We start from the raw sequence: 11,913 nt of genomic DNA on the forward strand, positions 1-11,913 counted from the left end.
TATCCATAGCGGATGCCTGGATGGTAGGAATAGGATGTGGCAAAAATCCTTCCCGAAGCCTAGCGGTCATTATTTTGAATGTCATCCCCACCATACCTCGTGTCTGAGTGTGCGATGTTTTGATTTTGCCGTCTGGATTAAAAAGAATAAATGGCGAGCGATTAAGGCATATCTACGGGCGCCCATACTTTGGTGGCCACTGGCAGTCAGCGGCGCGGACTGCCCCGAGGGCGGGAAAGGGTGGTCACTGGGTCAGCCCGAAGCACCTGACATGAGGGCGGGGACCCCGAAATGCACACGAAGTCCGGAACTGGTCTTCTGTGATTTTCATTCGCCCTGGTGTCTGTTCCCTTTCGTACTCAAAGCTCGTGCATCCAGGGAGAGGAAACCGGAGATAGGGTCTTCGGGCCCCGGGCAGACCCTCTGTGCCGCTGCAAACCGTTGGGGCCTGAGGCTGTCAGGTCCTCCCCCAGACACCTGCGGACCCTCCCTCGCGTGGCTTCCCGTCTGGTCATGGCGAGATTCTGGGTCTGCGTAGCCGGTGCTGGCTTCTTTCTTGCATTTTTGATTTTGCATTCGCGTTTTTGTGGCTCTCCAGTGAGTTGGGTAGTGAGGAAATGACTGTCGGGTGTGCGGATGGCCCTGTTGGGAGGCGTCGCCACGGTCGTGGGATGGAGGTGGCAGGCCCTGGTTCCCTCAGTAGCTTGTCTCAAAGCCTACACCTGGGTCCAAACTGCCTTGACTCTTTGAGTTTAAAAATTTGTGTATGTTACATCGCCATTTTCCTCTTTCCCAACTCCTACTACATCCTCAAATAATTTGCAGACTTGTATTGTGGTCGTGTTGGTCTTTAGGCATCTTCAGCTCATTTCTTTGGAATTATTTCAGTCCAGCAAACTTCTAGTTGTCAAGGCATGCTTAAAAATAAGCCCTGTTACCCCCTCCCCCCCGCCCTTCTTTTGTTCTTACCTAGAGGGTAAACTAAATCTGAATTGTCTAATTTTGTTTAAGGTTTTGAGGAACTTTACTTTTGCAGTTTCCTGGAGAACTGAGAAAATTCTTTACCGGCTGGATGTGGGTTGGCCTAAGTACCCAGAATATTTTACCGGAACAACATTTTGTGTTACAGTTGATTCCGTCAATGGATTGGTTTACATAGGTCAAGTAAGTAACACAGAGATTTTAAAAAATTATGAACACAAAGGAAACAACAGCCTTCCTGTGTTACTGTAGTAACTGACCATATGCGTTAATATTATGCTAATTGTGCAATTTATTTCTGAGTTGGTCTCAAGTATTTTGGTTTCGAATGTGAAAGATATGTTAGATTTTGAAAGTGGTTTTTGTAGTAAAATTCTCAGTTTTTTTTTTCTTCGCCAAGATACAGATTACCTTTCCTTTAAATTGATCCTAAGAAGTTATTTTTTGTATACCTTCAGAGAGGGGATAACATCCCAAAGATATTAGTGTTCACAGAGGATGGATATTTCCTACGAGCCTGGAATTATACAGTTGACACACCTCATGGTATATTTGCAGCCAGTACTCTATATGAACAATCCGTCTGGATCACGGATGTAGGAAGTGGTATGTATAGTAATATCTATTAAATTATCTTACTGGAAATCGCATCTTTGCACATGTCCTTGCTTGTATTGTTTAAAATCAGAGTTGCTGAATCTAACTGTAATTTCTTTAACGATTCATGAAATCACATGTTTTTAACAAACTTTATATTGTACTTCTGTGGAATTAAGAAATATGACAAGGGCTGGACGCGGTGGCTCACGCCTGTAATCCCAGCACTTTGGGAGGCCGAGGCGGGCGGATCACGAGGTCAGGAGATCGAGACGATCCTGGCCAACATGGTGAAACACCTTCTCTACTAAAAATACAAAAAAAAAAAAAAAATTAGCCGGGCATGTTGGCGGGCCCTTTAGTCGCAGCTACTGGGGAGGCTGAGGCAGGAGAATGGCGTGAACCCGGGAGGCGGAGCTTGCAGTGAGCCGAGATCGCGCCACTGCACTCCAGCCTGGGTGACAGAGCGAGACTCCGTCTCAAAAAAAAAAAAAAAGGGAGAAATTTGACAAGGAGCCTGTTAATATGATCTTTCCTTGAACTTGTCTAGGTACTTTTCCTCTTTAAAGCATCAGTTGCTCTTCTCAGATTAAATAACTCTAAACTGAAGCCAAATAAAGTGGCAGTCTCTGAAAGCAATGACTGGTATCCTTGACTCTTATTTTCCTTTTCCAGTTCTCTTTCATAAAAGATTGTGAAATCGTAACTGTATTGTTGCTCAAAGTGCAAAGATTGCAGAAACTGTTGTTAATGATTTTGAAATTCTACTGACTGAAGCATATCTGAAATCTTCCTGCCATCAAATATTTTTAGTAGAAAAAGCTGAAAAATGAAGTGAGCACAACTGAATGTGCAGCTATGGAGAAAGTTTTCAGAGAAACAATTCACCTGTGGCTGTAGTTTAAGACAAGGCAATACCTGAGATATCCTGGCATTACCCTAGGAATTCAGGAAGAAATGGGATTATAAAGACATTATTTCTAGTATTCCTTGGCCCAGTTATGTTCTTGAATTGAGGGACATCCTGGTTCTACAGTCCTGGCTGATTCAGATACCATTTTTTAGAGATAATGAGTTCTCAGTTTCCGTAAGTAGTGCCATTATCACAGCTGTTCTCAGAACCCATAAGATTTCTGGGCCTCAGCTGATGGCCCATTTATTTCATGCTGTGTTTTACATAGTACGAATCTGGTTCAACCAAAAAAAAAAATCTATAGATTATCACTGAGTGAATTGTTAATACTGTAATGAGAGTCTATTTTCACTTTTTTCCTGAAGATCCACTGTTAAAGACCGTTTCTTTGAGTTCATTTTATTCATGTGATTTTTAAAAATAAGACTTCCTTGATTCCCAGAAATAAAGAGCACAGATGATCTCTTCATTTTTTCCATTACAGCTAATTTTCTACCCAGAGATCTGAAGACAGTTTTATGTTCCTATTTCCCAAAGGAATAAATTTCCTCTGATGAAAAATATGGCTACAAATTAGCCTTTTGCTTTTTGAGAAAATTTTTTATTGGTAGTCTTTTTTGCTAGTTTTTAGAAACTTGGAGGCTTATGTGTTTTTTATTGCTATAAACTTTAGCTCAACTGTCCAAAAGTGTAATAGTAAATAAATTATTTGACATAGAATTGTAATGCAAGCTGATTCACACTTTCTTTCTGGTAAGCTCAATGTATCCAGTTTGTCTTTTAAATACCTATCAATTAATTTGGCATGTGTACCTTCAAAGTGATTTCTGTTCACTGCTTTATGATATTCCCTTATTAGTAGTCTGCTTTATGCTCTTGCTTGTAAGATAATTTTAACTTAAAGAAATTTTAATGTGAGAAAATAAGATACTCATGATTTACAAAGATTATTTTCTTCTTAGCAAAGAAAAGTTGAGGGGTTGAATTTTGAATGTCTCCACAAGGTGAAAATGCAGTTAAAAAAAAACCATAGAGAACGTTTTTGTTGACTTACTGAAATTTAACATCTGTATGTGAGTGATTGAAATAACAATTTCAAATATAAGCTGTTCCCTTTACATTTTCTTCTTGATTTCCTTTCATAAGCAATGCTTATTCAAGGTCATAAGATTAAAAAAGAAAATGATGCACCTATACTTTGTTAACATTCTGAGTTTCCTGTATAATGAGTCAATTATGGGGATGTTATTTATTTGAATTTAGAATCCCCTTATTTTGGACTAATGGAGATTTTAATTCATGATCAAATTTGGCTGTAATTTACAAAGAAGCTATAGTGCTTGTCAATTATATGTAATTTCCTAAGCCTATCAACTATTTGTTACTATTTACTTCTATCAAATTTTTGCTCTTAGCTTACTTGAAAAATCTGAATGTTTGTATAGTGGTTTTATTTGTGAGATGTACATATCTATCTTTATAGGATTCTTTGGTCATACTGTTAAAAAATACAGTTCTTTTGGTGATCTTGTTCAAGTCTTGGGTACTCCAGGCAAAAAAGGCACCGGTTTGAATCCTTTGCAGTTTGATAACCCAGCAGAATTATATGTAGAGGACACAGGAGATATTTACATTGTGGATGGAGATGGAGGATTGAATAACAGATTGATCAAACTGTCCCAAGGTACGTGACTTAATTGTTTATGGTATTATAAAAATATTATAAATTGATTTTAATTTGTTCGATACTTGGTATAATGTTTTAAGTGTTGTGTATGAAGCGGTGTGTAAAGAGCTAAATGTATTACTACGAGAAAACCGAAAAACAGATGGGTATGATTACCCACCATAAATGATCCTGATAACAGGCCCACTTATTCTTCACCAAAGGCCAGGAGATTCCTCCAAAAGTAACTGGCAATAGTATGAGAATTTCTAGTGGGCTCAGGAGATAAGTGTGTATCCTATTTAATTAAGCATGTAGAAATTAGAAACCTAGAATCCCAGAGTCAAGTATCCTACAGGCTGATTAATCAGCAAGCATTTTATTGAGTGCCCTTTCTGTGTCCTCTCTAGTATCAGGAGGTGCAGATCTATTATGTATGAAACAATGAAATGTAGTCTATGGTATTGATTCTTAAAGCAAAATGGACTTAGGAGGAGAAACTAAATTGCCTGGAGAAATAGAACAAGATGTCATGAAGGAAGTAGTTATTGAACTAAACTAGTTTTGGTGGGAGGAGAAGGGAGGATGGATAGAACATTCATGGAGGGTTTATCATGCATGGTCTACAGGCATTTATTAGCAGGAAAGAAGGCGAAGATGCACTTTTTCAGCAGCAGAAAATACAATTTGGGATGTTTTTGACGTCTTATTTGAGGATTATTAAAGCCATGTTTTTGCCTATAACGTTTTTGACGTTTTCCTAGTAGGAAAGTGATGTTACAGCAGCAGGTTTTATAAGACATTCTTTTAGGATCTATTTCAAGTGAGCTCTGTCATTTGGAGGCTGTGTAGTCAATTTATCATTTAGTAACTGAATTTAGTTGATAACAGTTAAAAGGGAAGTGTACGGTAAGGATAAAGCAAGAATCCAAAAAATTCAATGAAAGAAACAACGAAATCTAGGAGACAGATTGAATATGAGTGTATTAGTTTCCTGTGGTTGCCATAACAAATTGCCACAAACTGCATGGCTTTAAACAACATAAATTTATTCTCACAGTTTTGGAATCCAGAAGTCAGAAATCTGGTAGACTGTGCTCACTCTAAAGGTCCTGCCTTGCCGCTTCTAGTTTCTGGGTGGCTCAAGCATTCCTTGGCTTGTGGCAGTATAACTCTGATGTCTGTCTCCATATTCACATGGCGGCCCCTTCTTCTCTGTGTGTTTTTGTGCTTCCAGTCTTTCCCTTCTTTCTCTTAATAAGGATTTAGGGCCCACCCTAAATCCAGGATGATCTCATGAGATCCCTAATTTAATTTTATCTGCAAAAACCATTTCCAAATAGCATCACATTCCCAGGTATCAGAAGTTAGGACTTGGACATCTTTTTAAAGGACCACAGTTGAACCCACCATAGTGCATAATAAAGGAGATAGACGGTAAAATCATAATGTGAATTTTTAAGGTCGTGGAATACTCATATCAAGTAACAGATAAGTTGGGAAGGGGAACCAGTTTTAGGGAGAGGATGGCATAAACCCTAAACAATGATTTTGAAGCAGTCATGAAAAATTCAAGTGGAGATAATAATTAAAGAAGTAGATTAATTCTCTAAAGCAGAGAAGGAACTTTAAAAAAAAAGCTGTAAGAAATGGGCAAATGGACATATAGACAGGAAAGCCGAGAAAGCATAGTCAAGTGAACCAGCGGTGTAATTAAATAGGTCTTTGTAACCTGTTTCATAAAATATGCAAATGCATGAGACATTCTATATGTTGCTCTGACTATATATTTTTACCATTTATAGATTTCATGATCCTTTGGCTGCATGGAGAAAATGGGACAGGGCCTGCTAAGTTCAACATACCTCACAGTGTTACACTTGATTCAGCTGGTCGGGTAAAAATACAGTGTCATTGTGTCTGAGACTTTGTGTCTGAATATGTTTGTGTGTGTATGTGTGTGTGTGTGTGTGTCTGGGCATGTATATATAGATTGTGGTATACATGTGTGTCTGGGCATGTGGATACATGTGTGTTAGTGGGTATGTCTGGGTAATTACTGTGGGCTGGGTGTGCACACATACTTTCTTACAAGTGTTTGAGTCCTATAGTGAGGGGGTTCCCCAAACATTTAGAAAGGAGCAAAATGGATTTCCTGTGCCATTTAAAAGGATAGAATGAACAAATAATGGATCTGAACATAAAGTTACCTGAAAGAAAAAGTTGCCCTCTTACTGGGAAAACTCCACTAAAAGTGTTTGAATATCTTTTCACTTCTCAAGAAAAAAATGTGCTGATCTAAAGTGGAGTGGGAGAGGTTAACCTTGGAAGTCTGAAAGAGAGTCACCTAGGCAAACTCTTGTTCTCACTAGCTCCATATTGTTTAGGGAACAGAAAGCTTTAGCCAACAAATTTCAATCAGCTTCTCTCTTTTCTACCCTACTCACTACTATCTCTTTTGCATTTACTCAACTTCTAAGGATAGATCACACTTCTTTGAGGTTACCTTTTCACAGCGAAACCCCCACCAAAAAATTGTATATTAGTTTCTCCTCCTCTTTTCCTATAGCAGCCTGTACTTCCTATCATAGTAACTATCATGCTATATTATAATCATTTGTCTGTCTCCCCTAATAGATGTCAGGCTGTTGAAAGTGCTTACTGAATCTCTTTTGCTTTATTTCTTCGTGCCTACTACATAGTAGTCATATTTATTTATTAAATGACTAAATGTCTTGACACATAATGGATACATTAGGCTACTTGCCCTCATACCATTAGGTATTTAATCCATTTCTACTTCTGATTCAGTGCTCAGCAAACAAACTTCTAATTATGACTTGGCTTCCTAATCATAATTGATTGACAAAAATGAGAATGTTTTGATCATTAAATCTTCTGATCTGCCATAAGATGTTAATCAACCATGTGAACTTTGTATATAAATTGAGAACTGGAAACTTTGAATTAAACTTTTGCACATTATCCTCCTGAGCTTGGGTGACTCATTGTGTGCTAAGAAAAAAAATCAAATTTCAGAACATGCGAGACCTCGACCCAGGTAAATTCATCATGGTGAGGAACACCCTTCTAAAAGGCCTTGGAAATCATCTGATGGGGGAACTCTGGCATTCCTGAGTGATAAAGAGTGTCAATTATACACAATTGTGTTTTATAACAATAGCAATTCTGTTCTGAGCATTTTACATAATTAACTCATTTAATCATCACCACAGCTATATGAAAGGTTAGTCAGTTCCAGACTTGTTGTTATGTGTTAAACAGGAGTTCCCGTAATCAAAATTCATGGAGTGTTGAGCAGGAAAGATGACGCTAACAATCTAAAGTATCATTCCATCCTAGGGTGTAAACTATACTTCTTCCCTGGTCATTTGTCTGGGATGCTAATCTCAAACTCTTTAAGAAAACCCATCTTAACTAAAGGATCATAGATCAGGAAAAGACCTTGAGAAATTGCTTTATTTTGGCATCAACAACCTTTCTTAAATGGTGTAGTGAGTTTTGATTTGTTTCTGATTGGAGATTAATTCAATGGCTACCAAAATTCACACACATTGATGAAGCTGTAATCAGGGTTACCTGTGAAGAAATAATCTCTCAATCCACAAATCCAAGAAATCCAAAGGACCAAAAGCAGGGAGGTAGAAGTGAAGAGGACTGACCCACTCCCAGTCCATTCTTTCATGCCTCTCTACAACCCTGGCCACAAGTCATCAAAAACCATTTCCCTTTATGCTTTAAGCTGCATGCATGTAGCCATGAAATGTCATTTAGAATGCATCTCACTTCCTGTCTTAGAACAAGTTCCTTAGTAACCCATTACAGCCTATAACAAACCTAAATTAAACCTATTACTGTTCTTTATGTGTTGCTAAAATATCTCAGGCTTCTTCTTTAGTTGGTTCAGCACTCTATACATACCTTGGTAATAGCAGGTATGGGTTTAATGATACTGCAATATGAATGAATACCTCACATCCTGCTATATTGAGCTCTTGAGAAGTAAGGCTGCTTTTCTTTGTCATGTTGCCTGGCCCAGGAGCTGACAAGCCAGTAGTACTCATTGAAAAATGAATGCTTGTTAGAGGAATGAATGAATGTTGTCACTTTTCATTATCTACTGATCCCCTGCATTATGGTAGAGTACTCCAGCTTTTTAGTTATTCACACATTTAGAACAGTAGACAGAGTATTATAAGCTTTGGGTTAAGACAGCTTTGGGTTGTGCCTCTCCCATTTGTAAGCTCATTTCAGAGATGGCAACCTTTCTGAACTTTAGTTTTTCCTCATCTGAAAATGGGACTTATACTACCTTCTTTGGAATCCTCTTAAGTGAGATAATGTATGGTGAAACTAATGAAAATAAACATTCTTTTCCCTTTTTTCTTCTCATATTATGGATATTTTTCAATTGACATTTTTGTGTGTTTCTCAGGTGTGGGTTGCTGACCGAGGAAATAAAAGAATCCAAGTATTTGATAAAGACACTGGGGAGTGGTTAGGAGCATGGAATAATTGTTTCACAGAAGAGGGACCTTCTTCAGTCAGGTAATTGTTTCATTTTATTGCAAAATGCTTGTTTTAGTTAGTGTATGTGTCTCACTTCCTCTGAATAGCTAGCTGAAAGTTTAAAATATTTATTGTTCATTTTGAATTAGGGGAAAATAGAAATATACAGAGAAATTTGATATCCGAGATTTTCAGATGCCAGATAAAGTGAAAACAAGAAATAACATATGCTAGAACTCTCCTCTAGCCTTTACTTGGTAAATGTTTAGACACAGGACAAATATCAAACCCAGCCTAACATCAATTCTTCATTAATTTCATTTTGTGGACTATGATATTGATACTTTTAAAAAATTTAAGCTAATCTTTGGCTTTGCTTACCATCATGGACATCTTATTCCCTCATAAACAGAATTAGATCAAATTAAAATTCTTCTTAAAAGAATCATTCAGCAAGTAGGTGCCTACTGTTGTTTGGCACAGTAGGGGATTAAAATGTTGAAAAAAAATACCCTTATGTTTTTTTCACAAACATTTATTATGTTAAATGTCTTTCTCCTTAGGTTTACTCCTGATGGGAAGTACTTGATTGTGGCCCAGCTGAATCTTAGCAGGCTCTCATTTGTAGCAGCACCCCCAGTGGGAAGCATTGGGGAATGTTCTGTGATCAGTACAATCCAACTAGCAGATCAAGTTTTGCCACATCTCCTAGAAGTCGACAGAAAGACTGGAGCAGTCTATGTAGCAGAAATTGGAGCAAAACAAGTACAAAAATATGTCCCTTTGAATAGCTATGTTCCTTCATTTGGTTCATAATGTTTCTTTCCTGGGAATATTTCAAGTGGCAGTTCAGATTCTCAAATTCACTAAGTGCTTAAAAATGATGTTCAAGCACAAGAATTTATTTTTCTAGTATAAAAGATCTAGTATCAGAAAGATTTGTTTTTATATCATTAAGAATCTTATATTTTGTTGCCCTCTTGGGACTTAGTTTTATTTGTAAGTGCATAAGGATATTTTAATGAAAGGAATGTAACTAAAAAAATGGGGTTGGGAAGAGGGACTAAGGTCGTAACCTCATTATTTGCCCCGGTAGACTGATTCTCCCTGGGTAAGAAAAATGGGAATAAAAATGAGCTTGCATGATAATTTATTAAATTTCATGTGAAGAACTCCAGACCTCCAGATTGTGCAACTAACATAAAATGAGCTGCTTGAGAGATTGTAAATAAGATGAACTATTGATTAATTTGAGTACCCACAGAATGCTGTGTCTTGACGACTTAAAAATGAAAAAGCAGGATTGCCTTTTGAGTAGCTTGCAGTCTAGTGGGGAGACAAGCGGGCAAACAGTCACAACACAGCAAAAGCGACCTTGGAGCATAGTGGAACTTTTGGAGTAGGAGCGCTGCATCTGACTGAGGGAATCATGGATACTTCGCAGGAGAAGTGAATTTGAGCTCAGACTTGAAAACTGAGGAGGAGCTTACCAAGGGACAAGGAGGAGAAAACAATAATTTCCAAGTAAAGAAGGTATAAAAAGTTGGAAACGTACTGTAAACTTTGATAGGCTTTTAGGCCTTTTTTAAAGCCCAACTTGGCTTCTGTCCATTATCTATAAGATATTTAACGTCAGTCAGCCTTTAAATGTAGGAATAAAATGGCTGGCATCTAAGCACTTTACTAAAAGAGGTTTTTACAAATAACTAAGGATTGTAGAGCTTCCTTCTCTTTTTTTTTCTTTTTCTTTCTTTTGTTTTACATGAACTCAACTTATTCCTAACATTTGTCTACCTCAAAGAAATTTCAAGATTATTTAGATAACATAGATATGTGCCAAATCCTTTGAGCTGTTAAGATGGATAATTTCCTGCTTTCCTCCTTCTACATCTCCTCCCACTCCCTCCTTTGGTCTGAATATTGGCTTCCCAATTAAGACCTTTTTTTTTTTTTCAGTTTGTTTTAGCTTATTATAGGTTTTGGAGGAACTTTGCCATTTTATAATCTTTCAAATCATTCTTCCCCCTTCCTCACATCAGCTTCCTGCTTTTCCCAGTGTTTTACTGTAAATTGTGTAGCATATGCCAAATCTTGAGCTGACTTTGCTCTTCACCTGTTATGGCTGGAGTATTTTCCAGACCTGAAGGGACTCACACTTGTTTTGATACTTGGATCGCATCTCCATGAGGTTAGGAAGGTAAATCTACCAACAGGAAGCCCTGTACTCTGTATTCCAAGGCCATTGATAAATGTGTTTGTGCCACTGATCGGACTGTATGACCTTAAACAAGTCACCTTAGTTTTCAGTGAAATGGGAACATCATTGTCTGCTCTTTCATGAATGCTGTGAGAATCAGATGTGCAACAGGTACAGACTTGCCCTTTGAAATCTATACCTCTGGATACATTAGAGACATTTTATTATCAAAGGCCCTTCTGAATGTGCTATTTATTTGACAATAACTATCAGATTTGCCTTAATTTTGTGTTTATAGCATTTATCAAAACGTATCCTCATAGACTTTATGCAGATTAATATGGTCAATTGATTTGGATAAAAGAAAGTAATTTCAGGGTTTGTTTTTAAGCCAGGACAAGAAGTGCAAATGCCTCTTAGAAGCAATTTAGGCCAAACTGATTTTGAAATTTCAAAATGTTTTATTTTACTTTGTTTTATTAAGCCAGGACAAGAAGTGCAAATGCCTCTTTGAAGCAATTTAGGCTAGGTAAACCGATTTTGCCATTTCAAAATGTTTTATTTTACTTTGTTTTATATCAGAGTCTTATAAAACCTGCTGCAAATATTTCTGAATGTCTTTGTAAAAGTGTTTATTAGTGTACCTGTGATTATAGTACTTCACTTTTTTCCTTTGGATTAATTGGTTAAATGAATGAGAAATGTGTTATGTTTTTTAGTAAAAAGTATAAATTAAAATTTTGGAAAGAAAAGGCAATATTATCTGGCTCCCCAATTAAAGTTTGATTTTATTGTCACAAAAGCAGTCTATAACTTTTTATTGCTTTAAAGAATTTCAACAATTATGAAATCAAAAGTTGATGCTGAAAGAATATCCCACTTTTCACACATATAGGGTGTAAGCTGATGTGCATAAATATGACTAGAAGTTGCTTAGAACATTTAAAGAATAGCTTGTTTTGAGGTGGTGGGAGGGTACAACTGACAGTAATAACTAGCTAATTGTCTACATTTCTGCATCAAAAGTGG

At 37.2% G+C, this 11,913-nt stretch overlaps 1 protein-coding gene across 4 annotated transcripts; it reads left to right on the forward strand.

The window, feature by feature from the left end:
* The first annotated feature begins 182 nt into the window (after positions 1–182).
* Positions 183–11,686, forward strand: NHLRC3 (NHL repeat containing 3). 4 transcript variants are annotated; one of them, XM_054446381.2, is made up of 7 exons: positions 183–597; positions 1,012–1,164; positions 1,440–1,587; positions 3,975–4,175; positions 5,963–6,054; positions 8,614–8,726; positions 9,251–11,686. In XM_054446381.2, exons 1-7 carry the CDS (start codon positions 514–516, stop codon positions 9,501–9,503), a joined length of 1,044 nt encoding a protein of 347 aa, XP_054302356.1. In that variant the 5' UTR covers positions 183–513; the 3' UTR covers positions 9,504–11,686. The 4 variants fall into 4 exon arrangements, with proteins under 4 accessions (XP_054302356.1, XP_054302354.1, XP_054302355.1 ...); XM_054446379.2 differs by having other exon boundaries at positions 210–764; XM_054446380.2 differs by having other exon boundaries at positions 219–764; positions 4,029–4,175.
* The last annotated feature ends 227 nt before the right edge of the window (positions 11,687–11,913 follow it).

The sequence above is a fragment of the Pongo pygmaeus genome, chromosome 14 (genome assembly GCF_028885625.2).
Source record: "Pongo pygmaeus isolate AG05252 chromosome 14, NHGRI_mPonPyg2-v2.0_pri, whole genome shotgun sequence".
NCBI lineage: Eukaryota > Metazoa > Chordata > Mammalia > Primates > Hominidae > Pongo > Pongo pygmaeus.